General features: G+C 44.0%; 2 protein-coding genes across 3 annotated transcripts in view; one reads left to right on the forward strand and one right to left on the reverse strand.

The window, feature by feature from the left end:
- The window catches only part of LOC106595469 (tubulin polymerization-promoting protein), a 49,108-nt gene extending 44,917 nt beyond the window's left edge, over window positions 1–4,191 (forward strand). For both annotated transcript variants that reach the window (XM_045719228.2, XM_045719227.2), the window contains exon 5: window positions 600–4,191. In XM_045719228.2, the coding sequence (XP_045575184.2) occupies window positions 600–863 (264 nt within the window). In that variant the 3' untranslated portion in view covers window positions 864–4,191. The remainder of the gene's footprint in view (window positions 1–599) is intronic.
- A 6,679-nt stretch (window positions 4,192–10,870) lies between these two features.
- On the reverse strand, window positions 10,871–20,889 carry LOC106595451 (centrosomal protein of 72 kDa). Its single transcript, XM_082974954.1, has 12 exons — window positions 20,771–20,889; window positions 20,354–20,481; window positions 19,565–19,757; window positions 19,329–19,443; window positions 17,370–17,557; window positions 16,870–17,079; window positions 16,412–16,757; window positions 14,666–14,754; window positions 14,402–14,580; window positions 14,111–14,237; window positions 12,018–12,129; window positions 10,871–11,072 (listed from the first exon to the last, which is right to left on the reverse strand). Exons 1-12 carry the CDS (start codon window positions 20,841–20,843, stop codon window positions 11,009–11,011), a joined length of 1,824 nt encoding a protein of 607 aa, XP_082831080.1. The 5' UTR covers window positions 20,844–20,889; the 3' UTR covers window positions 10,871–11,008.
- Window positions 20,890–20,893: the final 4 nt, after the last annotated feature.

Consider the following 20,893-nt stretch of genomic DNA (forward strand, 5'->3'; position numbering starts at 1 on the left):
GAATGGGAGAAACTCCCCAAATACAGGTATGCCAAGCTTGTAGCGTCATACAGAGAAGACTTGAGGCTGTAATCACTACCAAAGGTGCTTCAACAAAGTACTGAGGGTCTGAACACTTATGTAAATGTGATATTTCAAAAATCTGTTTTTGCTTTGTCATTATGGGGTATTGTGTGTAGGTTGATGAGGGAAAAACATGTTTTTATCCATTTTGTAATAAGCCTGTAACGTAACAAAATGTGGAAAAAGTCAAGGGGTCTGAATAATTTCCGAATGCACTGTATGCTACAGACCAATGTAAGTAAACCTTGTCCAAGCCAGAACGTCCCATAGGGTTCCTATAGCATGAGGCATCTTGATGTACCAGTACAGCCCCTGGACAGGATGCTCGTGACCACTGTGATGTGTATATAGAAACAACTGCTGGGTATGACTCAGGGTTACGTTCCAAATGGCACCCTAATCCCTTTATAGTGCACTACTTTTGACCAGGGCCCATCGGGTAGTGCACTACTTTTGACCAGAGTCCATAGGGTAGTGCATAAGGTGCTATTTGGGATGTATTCTTAGAACAAACTCAAATTTCTTTCTGTCCACAGAGAGCGGTGGCTTCTCCGACCGTGTCTCGTCTGACGGACACGACCAAGTTCACTGGGTCACACAAGGAGCGTTTTGACGAGAGTGGCCGTGGGAAGGGGAAGGCAGGTCGCGTGGACATGGTGGACACATCGGGGTACGTCGCAGGATACAAACACCTCGGGTCGTACGAGAAGAAAGTCACCAAGCCCACCGGGCCGCCTGGAGCTGGGCCCCCTGGAGCTGGGCCCCCTAGAGCCGGGCCCCCTGGAGCCAAACCAGTGTGAGGAAAGTAGAAAGAAAGAAACAAACAGAAACATAAGACCAACTACTAGGATAATAATTTTATAAAGAAAGAACTCCATGAAAGCACAACAAAAAGATAGGATTTCATATTTTCTCACCCATCTTGTTTTCTTTTTGCGAGTGGGATGTTTTGAGTTCCTCTCTTTTTTGTTATGTGTGAGAACTGGAAAACTGTTTACATCAATTTTTACAGCTGGTACATTCCTAACAGATAGCAAGTTACTGCCAAATGTTAAAATGAGCCCACCAACCAACAAGGGAAACCAACTGTTTTGCTCTGTATATTTTGAAACCTCTTTATTATGATAGGGCCTTCACATATGTATTATAAGCACTATGAATAACACCATGCCAAGAAAAACAAATAACAGGGAAGAAAGGGTTCGCCAAATTATTTAACAAGATTGCACTTTGCTTTAGATAGGCCATAGCTTCTTTTCCCATTTTTAGTTGAAGAAATACATCCTTAATTTCATACTTTTTAGTTAATTGAATGTTTATTGGCATAAACTGGTGAAGTAGATATACTGGTAGGTTGTTATATTGATCAAACCATCTTCAATATCAACGTTCTGTCTTTCCTCTGGTCAATGAAGTCTGCTGTATGAGTCTTCATCTACTGACTGTCTGTCCTCCTTTATACTTCATCATAGTTTACACATATTGACGACTACATAGTTTGCCTTCAATTGTTCTTAAAATAACTAAACCTTCAACAGGATATGTAGAAGTTCTGTGTCTTCCTGTCTTTAGCTACGTATATCATATGAATGATGACATTTTATTTTTGTTCATTCTACTGTCAGATATGAAGTTTGTTATCTATGAGTCTTAACTTCCCTTTCTTGTGAATCTTGCTTTTAGAAACGTTCTGTGAAGTTATATCGGTACTGTACCTTATGTATTTACAACACAAGGAGAAGAACAATGCTAGAATGATTTGATATCCTAAGGACACGTCTTGTGTGGTTCATTCTGAAACCCTCATCAATTATTTACACCCAACATATTAAATAAGATAATAGGTAAATGACCCTGAAATGATTATCTGTAATCATTCATCTAAATCACACCCCGGTTTGATAACGCTCCATAGTTTGTTCACACTATGTGGGCTGTATTAGCTGGAGCTCTGAAACTAAGAGGTGAGCTGGGTTGTTCAGGTTTGTATTTTTCAATATTTAACTGATATGATATTGCCATCAGATTTCTATAGTTGTAATATATTGGTGGTAAGAGTGTGTATATTTCTAAACATGTGGCCGCATGGCTTCATTTAAGACACTGACTGCGTTTCTGTTTTTCTTGTCTTGCTGTATCTTATGCATGAAGTAATGGAATGCTACTACTTTACCATTAACAATAGGAAACAGACAACATATTTCAGATGTCTCATTTTAACTGCTGTGTTAGTGACTCAGTTATAGTGACTTGCTTTGCTGCTACGTTCTGTCAGAGTAGTCAGACCAATGGAATTAAAACTAAAACAACTTCACTTTGACAAGAGGACCAAGTTGTGGTTAAATTGTGAGTGTACAGAGACCATAGAGATCCTGTAAATTACTATGTATAGACTAAGAATATCAAAGGGGACGTTTGTGGCCAAGGAGTTGGCTGACATTATCAGGTAATATTATCATTGACCGTAGAAAAATCTATAGCTTGGTGGAACCAGCCTGATCGCTGCTTTCACTATGAAATAGAATGATGAACCAGCCTGATCGCTGCGTTCACTATGAAATAGAACCATGAAATAGAATGATGAACCAGCCTGTTCGCTGCGTTCACTATGAAATAGAACCATGAAATAGAATGATGAACCAGCCTGATCACTACGTTCACTATGAAATAGAACCATGAAATAGAATGATGAACCAGCCTGATCGCTGCTTTCACTATGAAATAGAACCATGAAATAGAATGATGAACCAGCCTGATCGCTGCGTTCACTATGAAATAGAACCATGAAATAGAATGATGAACCAGCCTGATCGCTGCGTTCACTATGAAATAGAATGATGAACCAGCCTGATCACTACGTTCACTATGAAATAGAACCATGAAATAGAATGATGAACCAGCCTGATCGCTGCGTTCACTATGAAATAGAACCATGAAATAGAATGATCGAACCAGCCTGATCACTACGTTCACTATGAAATAGAATGATGAACCAGCCTGATCACTACGTTCACTATGAAATAGAACCATGAAATAGAATGATGAACCAGCCTGATCACTACGTTCACTATGAAATAGAATGATGAACCAGCCTGATCACTACGTTCACTATGAAATAGAACCATGAAATAGAATGATGAACCAGCCTGATCGCTGCGTTCACTATGAAATAGAACCATGAAATAGAATGATGAACCAGCCTGATCACTACGTTCACTATGAAATAGAATGATGAACCAGCCTGATCACTACGTTCACTATGAAATAGAATGATGAACCAGCCTGATCACTACGTTCACTATGAAATAGAACTATGAAATAGAATGATGAACCAGCCTGATCGCTGCGTTCACTATGAAATAGAACCATGAAATAGAATGATGAACCAGCCTGATCACTACGTTCACTATGAAATAGAATGATGAGCTAGCGATCAGACTGGTTCCACCAGGCTACAAAATCAAATGCCAGCAAAAGGCATTGTGTCAAATGGATGCATATCAAACTAGAAGGTTTTCCATTCTAAATGAAAAAGACGACTGCCATAGATACTACAGTTAGGTACATATGACTAGTGACTTCATCAGTATTGTTTGTGACCCTTGAACTCTTGTCTTTGAAGAAGTTTTAGAGAAACTATTTTAGTTGAAACACTGTTATCCTGACACTTTCTACGGCACACTTTCAACGGAATACAAAAGGCAGGGTAATATAGTACTGTAATATTTGATGGGCATACTGTATGAGGAGAAGGGGATGAACAAAGAAGTAGACTTTTGTAGGACATGTATTTTTCCAGCATAATGACATACTGTTGCTTTCGTACTGGCCACCCTACCTTAGCCTCTGCTGACCAATAAGACTCATGCATTGATTGAGATCAACACCTGTTAACTTGTGGAATCGTAGTCGCTTTAGTGCGATTTGTCTTGTGTTCTTAATGCCAAATACTGTGCACCTTTTCATGTGGAGAAGCAATACTGTTTTATTTTTTCAAAAAAATAACTTGTTCATGTACTATTATTGTGACCTGGTGCATGCTTTGTGTTTTGGTTATTGTTCTCGAGACCTGTGTGTTCATGATTTGTAGCATTGTTGAAAATAAAAACTCCCCATCCTGAAGAATCATTGGTGTTTCTAATTTCCTCTACTGATCTGATTACTTATTGAGAGGAACAGTTGTCTCCTACTGATCTGATTACTTATTGAGAGGAACAGTTGTCTCCTCTACTGATCTGATTACTTATTGAGAGGATCAGTTGTCTCCTACTGATCTGATTACTTATTGAGAGGATCAGTTGCCTCCTACTGATCTGATTACTTATTGAGAGGATCAGTTGTCTCCTACTGATCTGATTACTTATTGAGAGGATCAGTTGTCTCCTCTACTGATCTGATTACTTATTGAGAGGAACAGTTGTCTCCTCTACTGATCTGATTACTTATTGAGAGGATCAGTTGTCTCCTACTGATCTGATTACTTATTGAAGAGGATCAGTTGTCTCCTACTGATCTGATTACTTATTGAGAGGATCAGTTGTCTCCTCTACTGATCTGATTACTTATTGAGAGGATCAGTTGTCTCCTACTGATCTGATTACTTATTGAGAGGATCAGTTGTCTCCTACTGATCTGATTACTTATTGAGAGGATCAGTTGTCTCCCTACTGATCTGATTACTTATTGAGAGGATCAGTTGTCTCCTACTGATCTGATTACTTATTGAGAGGATCAGTTGTCTCCTACTGATCTGATTACTTATTGAGAGGAACAGTTGTCTCCTCTACTGATCTGATTACTTATTGAGAGGATCAGTTGTCTCCTACTGATCTGATTACTTATTGAGAGGATCAGTTGTCTCCTACTGATCTGATTACTTATTGAGAGGATCAGTTGTCTCCTACTGATCTGATTACTTATTGAGAGGATCAGTTGTCTCCTACTGATCTGATTACTTATTGAGAGGATCAGTTGTCTCCTACTGATCTGATTACTTATTGAGAGGATCAGTTGTCTCCTACTGATCTGATTACTTATTGAGAGGATCAGTTGTCTCCTCTACTGATCTGATTACTTATTGAGAGGATCAGTTGTCTCCTACTGATCTGATGACTTATTGAGAGGATCAGTTGTCTCCTACTGCTCTGATGACTTATTGAGAGGATCAGTTGCCTCCTCTTTTGATCTGATTAGTTATTGAGAGGATCAGTTACCTCCTACTGATCTGATGACTTATTGAGAGGATCAGTTGTCTCCTACTGATCTGATTACTTATTGAGAGGATCAGTTGTCTCTACTGATCTGATTACTTATTGAGAGGATCAGTTGTCTCCTACTAATCTGATTACTTATTGAGGATCAGTTGTCTCCTACTGATCTGATTACTTATTGAGAGGATCAGTTGTCTCCTCTACTGATCTGATGACTTATTGAGAGGATCAGTTGTCTCCTACTGATCTGATGACTTATTGAGAGGATCAGTTGTCTCCTACTGATCTGATTACTTATTGAGAGGATCAGTTGTCTCCTACTGATCTGATTACTTATTGAGAGGATCAGTTGTCTCCTCTACTGATCTGATGACTTATTGAGAGGATCAGTTGTCTCCTCTACTGATCTGATTACTTATTAAGAGGATCAGTTGTCTCCTACTGATCTGATGACTTATTGAGAGGATCAGTTGCCTCCTCTTTTGATCTGATTACTTATTGAGAGGATCAGTTGTCTCCTCTTTTGATCTGATTACTTATTGAGAGGATCAGTTGTCTCCTACTGATCTGATTACTTATTGAGAGGATCAGTTGTCTCCTACTGATCTGATGACTTATTGAGAGGATCAGTTACCTCCTACTGATCTGATGACTTATTGAGAGGATCAGTTGTCTCCTACTGATCTGATTACTTATTGAGAGGATCAGTTGTCTCCTCTACTGATCTGATTACTTATTAAGAGGATCAGTTGTCTCCTACTGATCTGATGACTTATTGAGAGGATCAGTTACCTCCTACTGATCTGATGACTTATTGAGAGGATCAGTTGTCTCCTACTGATCTGATTACTTATTGAGAGGATCAGTTGTCTCCTCTACTGATCTGATTACTTATTAAGAGGATCAGTTGTCTCCTACTGATCTGATTACTTATTAAGAGGATCAGTTGTCTCCTACTGATCTGATGACTTATTGAGAGGATCAGTTGCCTCCTCTTTTGATCTGATTACTTATTGAGAGGATCAGTTGTCTCCTACTGATCTGATTACTTATTGAGAGGATCAGTTGCCTCCTCTTTTGATCTGATTACTTATTGAGCGGATCAGTTACCTCCTACTGATCTGATGACTTATTGAGAGGATCAGTTGTCTCCTACTGATCTGATTACTTATTGAGAGGATCAGTTGTCTCCTCTACTGATCTGATTACTTATTAAGAGGATCAGTTGTCTCCTACTGATCTGATGACTTATTGAGAGGATCAGTTGTCTCCTACTGATCTGATGACTTATTGAGAGGTCAGTTGCCTCCTCTTTGATCTGATGACTTATTGAGAGGATCAGTTGCCTCCTCTTTTGATCTGATGACTTATTGAGAGGATCGGTTGTATGTTACTACATCCCATCTGGACAGAATCCTTCCTTACATTTTGTATTATTATTAGTTTTTTTTCCTTGCCAGAAGTTCAGGACCATAAAGGGCACAATAACCACAATTCAAGATCCCCATGCCAGTATGACTGACAAGCTACATTCATACGGAGCTTGTTTAAGTGTATGTGTGTTTGAACCCTGAGGCAGAAATAAGGCCACGGTGCAGATGTAATCTAGAAACATCCATTCCACCACGGCCGTGATAAGCAGATGGAGAGAAGAAAACGGACCTCAAAACCAGGCTACAGATCTGGCTGGGGGAGGCCTCATCTAGCCACTGATTCTGGAAAGAAATTGTTTTATCCCAACTACATAGGGAATAGGGTGCCATTTGTGATGAACACCATGCCTGTTCTCTCCTCATAAATATGTTAAAATAATATATTATCCCCACAATATGTTCTACCAAGACAGGCTTTACTTGCTAGAACTGACCTCAAGCAGCATTGTGTTTAGTGAAGAAGCCATTTCCCCACTTCAGTTTCCATAAACACAGAGGCAGAAACAGCTTAAACACAATAAATACTTTATCATTTCAACATGTCTAGAGTCATAAATATTGAGATTCAATGTGCACTGTAAAGGTGTGGATACAGTCAGTAAGGAAAAGTGTAAAGGTGTGGATACAGTCAGTAAGGAACATTGTAAAGGTGTGGATACAGTCAGTAAGGAAAAGTGTAAAGGTGTGGATACAGTCAGTAAGGAAAAGTGTAAAGGTGTGGATACAGTCAGTAAGGAACAGTGTAAAGGTGTGGATACAGTCAGTAAGGAACATTGTAAAGGTGTGGATACAGTCAGTAAGGAACATTGTAAAGGTGTGGATACAGTCAGTAAGGAACAGTGTAAAGGTGTGGATACAGTCAGTAAGGAACATTGTAAAGGTGTGGATACAGTCAGTAAGGAACATTGTAAAGGTGTGGATACAGTCAGTAAGGAACATTGTAAAGGTGTGGATACAGTCAGTAAGGAACAGTGTAAAGGTGTGGATACAGTCAGTAAGGAACAGTGTAAAGGTGTGGATACAGTCAGTAAGGAACATTGTAAAGGTGTGGATACAGTCAGTAAGGAACATTGTAAAGGTGTGGATACAGTCAGTAAGGAACAGTGTAAAGGTGTGGATACAGTCAGTAAGGAACATTGTAAAGGTGTGGATACAGTCAGTAAGGAACAGTGTAAAGGTGTGGATACAGTCAGTAAGGAAAAGTGTAAAGGTGTGGATACAGTCAGTAAGGAACATTGTAAAGGTGTGGATAGTGGACACAGTAAAAGCATGACGATACACAGAAGTAAAAAATGAGATCAGAGTTAGAGACAAGTTTACATGCTCAACATTAATCCCGGAGCATCAGAAGAACAGTGTAAATGCTGGCAGCAGTGTATATAGAGCTAAGATGAGAGAATCTGGTGCTGGTGCTTGTTCAGTAGGACAACGTTCTGGAACGTTCAGATAGAAATGCAGAACAAACATTGGCTCTATTCATGACATTTCTATCTGCAATGTTCTATAACGTTTACCTACTGAACGTGGCCCTGGTATTGTAGTTGTGGGCCTGCTAGTTGTTGTAGTTGTGACTTGTAGCTCCTCAGAGCCGTCTCCCAGTCTCCTCCAGTTCTCTCTAGTTGTTGTAGTTGTGACTTGTAGCTCCTCAGAGCCGTCTCCCAGTCTCCTCCAGTTCTCTCTAGTTGTTGTAGTTGTGACTTGTAGCTCCTCAGAGCCGTCTCCCAGTCTCCTCCAGTTCTCTCTAGTTGTTGTAGTTGTGACTTGTAGCTCCTCAGAGCCGTCTCCCAGTCTCCTCCAGTTCTCTCTAGTTGTTGTAGTTGTGACTTGTAGCTCCTCAGAGCCGTCTCCCAGTCTCCTCCAGTTCTCTCTAGTTGTTGTAGTTGTGACTTGTAGCTCCTCAGAGCCGTCTCCCAGTCTCCTCCAGTTCTCTCTAGTTGTTGTAGTTGTGACTTGTAGCTCCTCAGAGCCGTCTCCCAGTCTCCTCCAGTTCTCTCTAGTTGTTGTAGTTGTGACTTGTAGCTCCTCAGAGCCGTCTCCCAGTCTCCTCCAGTTCTCTCTAGTTGTTGTAGTTGTGACTTGTAGCTCCTCAGAGCCGTCTCCCAGTCTCCTCCAGTTCTCTCTAGTTGTTGTAGTTGTGACTTGTAGCTCCTCAGAGCCGTCTCCCAGTCTCCTCCAGTTCTCTCTAGTTGTTGTAGTTGTGAGTTGTGACTTGTAGCTCCTCAGAGCCGTCTCCCAGTCTCCTCCAGTTCTCTCTAGTTGTTGTAGTTGTGACTTGTAGCTCCTCAGAGCCGTCTCCCAGTCTCCTCCAGTTCTCTCTAGTTGTTGTGACTTGTAGCTCCTCAGAGCCGTCTCCCAGTCTCCTCCAGTTCTCTCTAGTTGTTGTAGTTGTGACTTGTAGCTCCTCAGAGCCGTCTCCCAGTCTCCTCCAGTTCTCTCTAGTTGTTGTGACTTGTAGCTCCTCAGAGCCGTCTCCCAGTCTCCTCCAGTTCTCTCTAGTTGTTGTAGTTGTGACTTGTAGCTCCTCAGAGCCGTCTCCCAGTCTCCTCCAGTTCTCTCTAGTTGTTGTAGTTGTGACTTGTAGCTCCTCAGAGCCGTCTCCCAGTCTCCTCCAGTTCTCTCTAGTTGTTGTAGTTGTGACTTGTAGCTCCTCAGAGCCGTCTCCCAGTCTCCTCCAGTTCTCTCTAGTTGTTGTAGTTGTGACTTGTAGCTCCTCAGAGCCGTCTCCCAGTCTCCTCCAGTTCTCTCTAGTTGTTGTAGTTGTGACTTGTAGCTCCTCAGAGCCGTCTCCCAGTCTCCTCCAGTTCTCTCTAGTTGTTGTAGTTGTGACTTGTAGCTCCTCAGAGCCGTCTCCCAGTCTCCTCCAGTTCTCTCTAGTTGTTGTAGTTGTGACTTGTAGCTCCTCAGAGCCGTCTCCCAGTCTCCTCCAGTTCTCTCTAGTTGTTGTAGTTGTGACTTGTAGCTCCTCAGAGCCGTCTCCCAGTCTCCTCCAGTTCTCTCTAGTTGTTGTAGTTGTGACTTGTAGCTCCTCAGAGCCGTCTCCCAGTCTCCTCCAGTTCTCTCTAGTTGTTGTAGTTGTGACTTGTAGCTCCTCAGAGCCGTCTCCCAGTCTCCTCCAGTTCTCTCTAGTTGTTGTGACTTGTAGCTCCTCAGAGCCGTCTCCCAGTCTCCTCCAGTTCTCTCTAGTTGTTGTAGTTGTGACTTGTAGCTCCTCAGAGCCGTCTCCCAGTCTCCTCCAGTTCTCTCTAGTTGTTGTAGACTTGTAGCTCCTCAGAGCCGTCTCCCAGTCTCCTCCAGTTCTCTCTAGTTGTTGTGACTTGTAGCTCCTCAGAGCCGTCTCCCAGTCTCCTCCAGTTCTCTCTAGTTGTTGTGACTTGTAGCTCCTCAGAGCCGTCTCCCAGTCTCCTCCAGTTCTCTCTAGTTGTTGTAGTTGTGACTTGTAGCTCCTCAGAGCCGTCTCCCAGTCTCCTCCAGTTCTCTCTAGTTGTTGTAGTTGTGACTTGTAGCTCCTCAGAGCCGTCTCCCAGTCTCCTCCAGTTCTCTCTAGTTGTTGTAGTTGTGACTTGTAGCTCCTCAGAGCCGTCTCCCAGTCTCCTCCAGTTCTCTCTAGTTGTTGTGACTTGTAGCTCCTCAGAGCCGTCTCCCAGTCTCCTCCAGTTCTCTCTAGTTGTTGTAGTTGTGACTTGTAGCTCCTCAGAGCCGTCTCCCAGTCTCCTCCAGTTCTCTCTAGTTGTTGTAGTTGTGACTTGTAGCTCCTCAGAGCCGTCTCCCAGTCTCCTCCAGTTCTCTCTAGTTGTTGTAGTTGTGACTTGTAGCTCCTCAGAGCCGTCTCCCAGTCTCCTCCAGTTCTCTCTAGTTGTTGTAGTTGTGACTTGTAGCTCCTCAGAGCCGTCTCCCAGTCTCCTCCAGTTCTCTCTAGTTGTTGTAGTTGTGACTTGTAGCTCCTCAGAGCCGTCTCCCAGTCTCCTCCAGTTCTCTCTAGTTGTTGTAGTTGTGACTTGTAGCTCCTCAGAGCCGTCTCCCAGTCTCCTCCAGTTCTCTCTAGTTGTTGTGACTTGTAGCTCCTCAGAGCCGTCTCCCAGTCTCCTCCAGTTCTCTCTAGTTGTTGTAGTTGTGACTTGTAGCTCCTCAGAGCCGTCTCCCAGTCTCCTCCAGTTCTCTCTAGTTGTTGTGACTTGTAGCTCCTCAGAGCCGTCTCCCAGTCTCCTCCAGTTCTCTCTAGTTGTTGTAGTTGTGACTTGTAGCTCCTCAGAGCCGTCTCCCAGTCTCCTCCAGTTCTCTCTAGTTGTTGTGACTTGTAGCTCCTCAGAGCCGTCTCCCAGTCCCCTCCAATTCACTCAGCAAACGCTCATTAGTTGCAACCAGTGACCTGAAGCACAAACACAACACCATTTAATCACACAAACACTAACAAGCACTTTCTTCACCCATTGGGTATGGTCTTTTATCTTTATATTAGAACATATAATCTGGCATCTCCTATAATGAATATCTCATTAGGTTGCTTTTAGTGTTAAGATTTCTATTATCCCAAGTCAAGGACCTTTATTGTCCCTAGAGTAGTTGAATGCTTTTCTTAGCGCCAGGTGGTACTGGACATAGTGTAGTATCTTGGCGCCAGGTGGTACTGGACATAGTGTAGTATCTTGGCGCCAGGTGGTACTGGACATAGTGTAGTATCTTGGCGCCAGGTGGTACTGGACATAGTGTAGTATCTTGGCGCCAGGTGGTACTGGACATAGTGTAGTATCTTGGCGCCAGGTGGTACTGGACATAGTGTAGTATCTTGGCGCCAGGTGGTACTGGACATAGTGTAGTATCTTGGCGCCAGGTGGTACTGGACATAGTGTAGTATCTTGGCGCCAGGTGGTACTGGACATAGTGTAGTATCTTGGCGCCAGGTGGTACTGGACATAGTGTAGTATCTTGGCGCCAGGTGGTACTGGACATAGTGTAGTATCTTGGCGCCAGGTGGTACTGGACATAGTGTAGTATCTTGGCGCCAGGTGGTACTGGACATAGTGTAGTATCTTGGCGCCAGGTGGTACTGGACATAGTGTAGTATCTTGGCGCCAGGTGGTACTGGACATAGTGTAGTGTCTAGGCACCAGGTGGTACTGGACATAGTGTAGTATCTTAGCTCCAGGTGGTACTGGACATAGTGTAGTATCTTAGCACCAGGTGGTACTGGACATAGTGTAGTATCTTAGCACCAGGTGGTACTGGACATAGTGTAGTGTCTAGGTACCAGGTGGTACTGGACATAGTGTAGTATCTTAGCGCCAGGTGGTACTGGACATAGTGTAGTGCTTACCTATGGTTCTCCTGCAGCATATCTGCCAGCTCCTTGACTCTCTCCCCCTCCTCGACCTTCTCCCTCAGCTCTGATACCTTCTTCCTCAGCTCATCCACCTCTGCCTGCTTCTCTGGAGAGACACATGGACCACAGTTAGTTAGCACATGAAGCTAGCAGCAATACAGATCCACATGGGCCACAGTTAGCATATGATGCTAACTCTGCAGCAATACAAATGCACATTGACTTGCAACATCAACGGATATAACAACAACAGACTGAAATCAAATCCAATCCGTCAAGTGGTGAACACCACCTTGAGATATGCACGTTTAACTTTTGTACGAATCTTAAGAGATTTATGGAACATCTTGCATTACTCTTAGACGTGCTCTATGTCACGGTTCCACGTGCTCTATGTTACACGTGCTCTATGTCACGGTTCCACGTGCTCTATGTTACACGTGCTCTATGTCACGGTTCCACGTGCTCTATGTCACAGTTCCACGTGCTCTATGTTACACGTGCTCTATGTTACACGTGCTCTATGTCACGGTTACACGCGCTCTATGTTACACGTGCTCTATGTCACGGTTACCCGTGCTCTATATCACGGTTACACGTGCTCTATGTCACACGTGCTCTGTCACGGTTACATGTGCTCTATGTTACACGTGCTCTATGTTACACGTGCTCTATGTCACGGTTACACGTGCTCTATGTTACACGTGCTCTGTCACGGTTACACGTGCTCTATGTTACACGTGCTCTATGTTACACGTGCTCTATGTCACGGTTACACGTGCTCTATGTTACACATGCTCTATGTCACGGTTACACGTGCTCTATGTTACACGTGCTCTATGTCACGGTTACACGTGCTCTATGTTACACGTGCTCTATGTCACGGTTACACGTGCTCTATGTTACACGTGCTCTATGTCACGGTTACCCGTGCTCTATGTCACGGTTACAAGTTCTCTATGTTACACGTGCTCCGCGTCACGGTTACACGTGCTCTATGTTACACGTGCTCCGCGTCGGGGTTACACGTGCTCTGCGTCGCGGTTACACGTGCTCTATGTTACACATGCTCTATGTTACACGTGCTCTGCGTCGCGGTTACACGTGCTCTATGTTACACGTGCTCTGCGTCGCGGTTACACGTGCTCTATGTTACACGTGCTCTGCGTCACGGTTACACGTGCTCTATGTTACACATGCTCTATGTTACACGTGCTCTGCGTCGCGGTTACACGTGCTCTATGTTACACGTGCTCTATGTCGCGGTTACACGTGCTCTATGTTACACGTGCTCTGCGTCGCGGTTACACGTGCTCTGCGTCGCGGTTACACGTGCTCTGCGTCGCGGTTACACGTGCTCTATGTTACACGTGCTCTATGTTACACGTGCTCTGCGTCGCGGTTACACGTGCTCTATGTTACACGTGCTCTGCGTCAGCGGTTACACGTGCTCTATGTTACACGTGCTCTGCGTCGCGGTTACACGTGCTCTATGTTACACGTGCTCTATGTCACGGTTACACGTGCTCTATGTTACACGTGCTCTGCGTCGCGGTTACACGTGCTCTATGTTACACGTGCTCTATGTTACACGTGCTCTGCGTCACGGTTACACGTGCTCTATGTTACACGTGCTCTATGTTACATGTGCTCTGCGTCGCGGTTACACGTGCTCTATGTTACACGTGCTCTGCGTCACGGTTACACGTGCTCTATGTTACATGTGCTCTGCGTCGCGGTTACATGTGCTCTATGTTACACGTGCTCTATGTCACGGTTACACGTGCTCTATGTTACATGTGCTCTGCGTCGCGGTTACACGTGCTCTATGTTACACGTGCTCTATGTCACGGTTACACGTGCTCTATGTTACACGTGCTCTGCGTCGCGGTTACACGTGCTCTATGTTACATGTGCTCTATGTTACACGTGCTCTGCGTCACGGTTACACGTGCTCTATGTTACACGTGCTCTATGTTACACGTGCTCTGCGTCACGGTTACATGTGCTCTGCGTCGCGGTCAGATTCTGCCCAGTATAGTGACCACTGACCAGGAATATCAAAAAGCTGCTGCTTTTTCACTCACCACATATCTCAGTGTTTGGTGAACTTTTCATCATAGAGTTGAGATATTGTTTTTCTAATCTGATCATCTGCTTCTGTAGAGAGACGTTATCCTCCAGCAGTATCCTCAGCTGCTCATTCAAACTGTCCTGCAATCAATCAATCAATCAATCAATCAATCAATCAATCAAGACATTGAAGATAATTCCATCCATCCATTTCTTCTTAACTCTTTGTGGAGTCAGGGTCTCATGCCATTTCAAACATGAGGTAATATCATTGAAGATGCTGCTTTGAACAGTCTGAAGCTTACAACAGAGATGTGTGCTTCCTCCAGCTGTGTAGTTAGTCTATGGGTCTCTGTCCTGTGGTCTTGGTCTCGTATCTCTGCCTGCTCCTTCAGCTCTTCAACGTTCCCTCTCAACGTCCTGACCTCGGCTTCTCCACTGGAGATGTCTTGTTCCATCATGGACAGGATCTGGACTGCCTGAGCTGGAGGTAGGACAGATAAATACTATTAGGGCCTGATTCTCCATTAAGCAGGTAAGCTACACAGTACATGGGGTTTCATACTCACAGAGGAAGTTGTTGTCATGGTGCAGTGGCCTCTCCCCTGTCCAGTGCTTGTCCACTAGGCTCAGCAGCATCTCCATTGGTTTCCTATAGCTTCCCTAGGAGACAGATTACAAAAGACTGGTTATAATGAACAGTAGGATCTATGATGAATGAATGGTACGGTAGGGATAGGTGGGTTTTCTCTAGGGTGGATGAATGGTACGGTAGGGATAGGTGGGTTTTCTCTACTATGAATGAATGGTACGGTAGGGATAGGTGGGTTTTCTCTAGGGTGGATGAATGGTACGGTAGGGATAGGTGGGTATTCTCTAGGGTGGATGAATGGTACGGTAGGGATAGGTGGGTTTTCTCTAGGGTGGATGAATGGTACGGTAGGGATAGGTGGGTTTTCTCTAGGGTGGATGAATGGTACGGTAGGGATAGGTGGGTTTTCTCTAGGGTGAATGAATGGTACGGTAGGGATAGGTGGGTTTTCTCTAGGGTGGATGAATGGTACGGTAGGGATAGGTGGGTTTTCTCTAGGGTGAATGAATGGTACGGTAGGGATAGGTGGGTTTTCTCTACTATGAATGAATGGTACGGTAGGGATAGGTGGGTTTTCTCTAGGGTGGATGAATGGTACGGTAGGGATAGGTGGGTATTCTCTAGGGTGGATGAATGGTACGGTAGGGATAGGTGGGTTTTCTCTAGGGTGGATGAATGGTACGGTAGGGATAGGTGGGTTTTCTCTAGGGTGGATGAATGGTACGGTAGGGATAGGTGGGTTTTCTCTAGGGTGAATGAATGGTACGGTAGGGATAGGTGGGTTTTCTCTAGGGTGGATGAATGGTACGGTAGGGATAGGTGGGTTTTCTCTAGGGTGAATGAATGGTACGGTAGGGATAGGTGGGTTTTCTCTAGGGTGAATGAATGGTACGGTAGGGATAGGTGGGTTTTCTCTAGGGTGAATGAATGGTACGGTAGGGATAGGTGGGTTTTCTCTAGGGTGAATGAATGGTACGGTAGGGATAGGTGGGTTTTCTCTAGGGTGAATGAATGGTACGGTAGGGATAGGTGGGTTTTCTCTAGGTGGATGAATGGTACGGTAGGGATAGGTGGGTATTCTCTAGGGTGAATGAATGGTACGGTAGGGATAGGTGGGTTTTCTCTAGGGTGAATGAATGGTACGGTAGGGATAGGTGGGTTTTCTCTAGGGTGGATGAATGGTACGGTAGGGATAGGTGGGTTTTCTCTAGGGTGGATGAATGGTACGGTAGGGATAGGTGGGTTTTCTCTAGGGTGAATGAATGGTACGGTAGGGATAGGTGGGTTTTCTCTAGGGTGGATGAATGGTACGGTAGGGATAGGTGGGTTTTCTCTAGGGTGGATGAATGGTACGGTAGGGATAGGTGGGTATTCTCTAGGGTGGATGAATGGTACGGTAGGAATAGGTGGGTATTCTCTAGGGTGGATGAATGGTACGGTAGGGATAGGTGGGTTTTCTCTAGGGTGAATGAATGGTACGGTAGGGATAGGTGGGTTTTCTCTAGGGTGGATGAATGGTACGGTAGGGATAGGTGGGTTTTCTCTAGGGTGAATGGTACGGTAGGGATAGGTGGGTTTTCTCTAGGGTGAATGGTACGGTAGGGATAGGTGGGTTTTCTCTAGGGTGGATGAATGGTACGGTAGGGATAGGTGGGTTTTCTCTAGGGTGAATGAATGGTACGGTAGGGATAGGTGGGTTTTCTCTAGGGTGGATGAATGGTACGGTAGGGATAGGTGGGTTTTCTCTAGGGTGAATGAATGGTACGGTAGGGATAGGTGGGTTTTCTCTAGGGTGAATGAATGGTACGGTAGGGATAGGTGGGTTTTCTCTAGGGTGAATGAATGGTACGGTAGGGATAGGTGGGTTTTCTCTCTGAAACGTCTCACCTTCTGAAGCTTGGCATGTTTCTGTGGTGAGGTGGAGCCCCCTGCTGTCTGCTGGGTGTTATGGTAGGACAGTCTGGGAGGGTGCAGGATGGGGTTGGTGGCATCAGACCTACTGGGACAGGGACTTCTTGGACTGGGGGGCCGGATCTTCACTAAGGAAGACTTATGCTGGTCAACTTGATCTAAAGGAGGATGAAGCCAGTGCAAAACACTCAGAATGTTGTATTAGGCCATTCATGCAACCTGATTTGTGTGACAGCGGTGACAGAGAGGATATTCAGAGTGTCACCTCACCAGGGTGAGGGGTGAAGTGGCCCTTGGCTGTGACTCTCAGGTGTTTGGGGAGTTTCTCTCGCTCCTCCCGTCCAGAGCTAGTCCCGCTGTGTTTCTCTACACGGGGGTTAAAGGTTACCCTCGGCCCCTCTGACGTTTTCAACGAGGAGGAAGAACCTTTCCTTCGAGATCCTTCTCTTAAACGTAGACCATTGGACTGGGAATGACAAGCTGATCATAATGAAAATAAAAGATCCCCATTTTAAACTGAAGGCTTGTTTGCTCACTTGAAAAAAGGTTGACAGTAAATGTAACTAGTTAAACATACAATTCATCAAGTACTGAATGAAATCAATTAAGGGTAAATCTCTGAAATCTTGCCATAAATGAGCAAAATCCCCATGTTCCTAGGGAAAACTAACAACATTTGTCTCCCCCTGGTGGACTGTCCCTACATTAACAGTCATGGTGTACATCTCGCTCTAATAGTACTATTCTGTGATCAAACAACATAAACTCACACTCATCTTTGATCTGATGATAGAGCTGGGACTCTGGCTCCTTGTGGAAAGAACCAGTAAGGAACAGAGGTTCACTTTGGTCCCAGTTGCTCTTAGCGACAAGGTTCAACACTATGTCATCGTTGTCATCCAGGACAGAGAGCTTCTTGGCCAGGCGATTTACTGAGGCCATCCTCGGCTTACTGCTCCTGGAACACACCAATCAAACACACATTACATCATAACATAGCACTACTAGAAGAATAGAGTATAATACAATCTATAGCAATGTAACGTGACCGTTATTACACTGTACACACTATTGGAAACAATGCCACATAAAGAACAGCTTACTTAATGAATGAAATCTGAAGTTTGTCATTCCGGGTGTTTTCTAATAATACAAATCAATATCTAATACAGACAAGAGACCTTGGTGTGCAAACAAGACCTCCTGACATTAGCAATCTGCTGTATTAATACTGTAGAGTACAGTACCTCTGGTCAGTGATGTCTAATACTGTAGAGTACAGTACCTCTGGTCAGTGATGTCTAATACTGTAGAGAACAGTACCTCTGGTCAGTGATGTCTAATACTGTAGAGTACAGTACCTCTGGTCAGTGATGTCTAATACTGTAGAGTACAGTACCTCTGGTCAGTGATGTCTAATACTGTAGAGTACAGTACCTCTGGTCAGTGATGTCTAATACTGTAGAGTACAGTACCTCTGGTCAGTGATGTCTAATACTGTAGAGTACAGTACCTCTGGTCAGTGATGTCTAATACTGTAGAGTACAGTACCTCTGGTCAGTGATGTCTAATACTGTAGAGTACAGTACCTCTGGTCAGTGATGTCTAATACTGTAGAGTACAGTACCTCTGGTCAGTGATGTCTAATACTGTAGAGTACAGTACCTCTGGTCAGTGATGTCTAATACTGTAGAGTACAGTACCTCTGGTCAGTGATGTCTAATACTGTAGAGTACAGTACCTCTGGTCAGTGATGTCTAATACTGTAGAGTACAGTACCTCTGGTCAGTGATGTCTAATACTGTAGAGTACAGTACCTCTGGTCAGTGATGTCTAATACTGTAGAGTACAGTACCTCTGGTCAGTGATGTCTAATACTGTAGAGTACAGTACCTCTGGTCAGTGATGTCTAATACTGTAGAGAACAGTACCTCTGGTCAGTGATGTCTAATACTGTAGAGTACAGTACCTCTGGTCAGTGATGTCTAATACTGTAGAGAACAGTACCTCTGGTCAGTGATGTCTAATACTGTAGAGTACAGTACCCCTGGTCAGTGATGTCTAATACTGTAGAGTACAGTACCTCTGGTCAGTGATGTCTAATACTGTAGAGTACAGTACCTCTGGTCAGTGATGTCTAATACTGTAGAGTACAGTACCTCTGGTCAGTGATGTCTAATACTGTAGAGTACAGTACCTCTGGTCAGTGATGTCTAATACTGTAGAGTACAGTACCTCTGGTCAGTGATGTCTAATACTGTAGAGTACAGTACCTCTGGTCAGTGATGTCTAATACTGTAGAGTACAGTACCTCTGGTCAGTGATGTCTAATACTGTAGAGTACAGTACCTCTGGTCAGTGATGTCTAATACTGTAGAGTACAGTACCTCTGGTCAGTGATGTCTAATACTGTAGAGTACAGTACCTCTGGTCAGTGATGTCTAATACTGTAGAGTACAGTACCTCTGGTCAGTGATGTCTAATACTGTAGAGTACACTACCTCTGGTCAGTGATGTCTAATACTGTAGAGTACAGTACCTCTGGTCAGTGATGTCTAATACTGTAGAGTACAGTACCCCTGGTCAGTGATGTCTAATACTGTAGAGTACAGTACCTCTGGTCAGTGATGTCTAATACTGTAGAGTACAGTACCTCTGGTCAGTGATGTCTAATACTGTAGAGTACAGTACCTCTGGTCAGTGATGTCTAATACTGTAGAGTACAGTACCTCTGGTCAGTGATGTCTGTCTCCGAGGAGCTCGTCTGTTGGGGTCCGAGCACAGAGTCTGAGGAGAAATGCATGATTGAAGCTTTTCTCTCACTGTCCCTGACTGGACAGTCATCTGCAGGAAAAAACAATATAAAACAAACATCAAATGTCAGATTGGTAAGAAGAACTATCGAACAGCAAAGTCATTGGACAGCCAATCGGACCCAAAATGAAAATATGGTAGCTATAGGTACCAAGCTTGCGAAGGTTGGACAGTGCGTGCACCAAGTACAGGCGGTAGTGTGGATCTGTTTTAGCCAGAGGGTTGAGCCTCAGGTCCAGCTCTCTCAGAGCAGTCAGCAGGCAGAGCACTTTGACCTCCTGAAGGGAGGGAATGCTGTTGTAGTACAAGTTCAGCCTCTCCAGCCTCTTCAAGTGTTGGACCCCCTATAGATGAACAAACATAGAAAGAAACAAATAGAGGTGGGTATAATTTGTGGAACGTTCCAACAGCAATCTGTTCCAAAAACGTTGTAAATAACAAGGTTGCCAACAAACAACGCATATAAAGTTGTATAGCGGCAGAATAAGATACCTGGTAGGGAGTGGGCTATTTCATTAAGTTTTTCACTCACCACATTTATTCTGAAAAATGTCTGTCCTCACTGGTAGCCTATGGACAAACATCAAGAATACGCTAAGTGGTAGGTTGATGCCTATTCGGCAGCTAGTTAGATAGGTGAATTGATCATGTTACTTTGTATGAGTTGTTTGTTGGAAACCAGAGTCCTGTTGGAACGTTCCACAAATTTTACCCACCCAAACAAATGTGACTTACATATTCAGTGCATGTCCCAAATTGTGCCATATTCCCTACATAGTGAACTACTTTTGCCCAGAGCACTGGTTAAAAGTAGTGCACTATATAGGGAATAATATGTAATTGAGTACCATTGTGGACGTAAACAGATCTACACATTCAGACTTCAGTCACCATTTCACCATGTACTGTATACACCTTTATCTGTTGAGAGACGTCTCACCTCGACAGAGATGAGTGCATTACAGGAGAGGTTCAGGGTTTTCAAACGGACAAAGTTCTTTAGTGAGATTCCCAGATGTCTGATTTTCTCCTTGTATGAGCCTGGGAGGCTCAGTGATCTCACATCCGCTGTAAAGTGGTCATGAATGTTAGTAGCCAGCAATCAAAGTTAGAGTAGTTGGATAGTTGTAGACCCACGGTAACGCTGGCCATCTTTCGCTAGATAGCTACCTGTGGCCAGACAAATTCAAAGCACTGTTTTGCCAGCTAGCCTAGCAGGCGAGCTAACGTTAGCATTAAGCATAGTCTCTGTGCATTAGTTAGCTATTAATGGAAGTTTAAACTAGGTTTAAATCAAACTAATCATACATCTAGGCTACCAACTTACAAGCTTTAAGTTAAGTGTCAAATACATTACCAAGGCAATGGTGATTTAGATGTAGCTTCTGTCGTATCCACTGCTCTGTTACTGTTGTCAACAGCGCCGCCATATTTTTCGAATTTGTTGGAAGATCGCGCCGAGCATGCGCAGTTGTTTAAG

Source organism: Salmo salar, chromosome 05 (genome assembly GCF_965601325.2).
Source record: "Salmo salar chromosome 05, fSalSal1, whole genome shotgun sequence".
Classification (NCBI taxonomy): Eukaryota; Metazoa; Chordata; class Actinopteri; order Salmoniformes; family Salmonidae; genus Salmo; species Salmo salar.

Coding starts and splice junctions, on each gene's coding strand:
- LOC106595451 (XM_082974954.1), bottom strand. CDS start 20,843: ATGGCGGCGCTGTTGACAACAGTAACAGAGCAGTGGATACGACAGAAG. Junction 19,758..20,353: donor ATGCACTCATCTCTGTCGAG/GTGAGACGTCTC, acceptor GTTCATCTATAG/GGGGTCCAACACTTGAAGAG. Junction 12,130..14,110: donor ACCAAACACTGAGATATGTG/GTGAGTGAAAAA, acceptor GTGTCTCTCCAG/AGAAGCAGGCAGAGGTGGAT.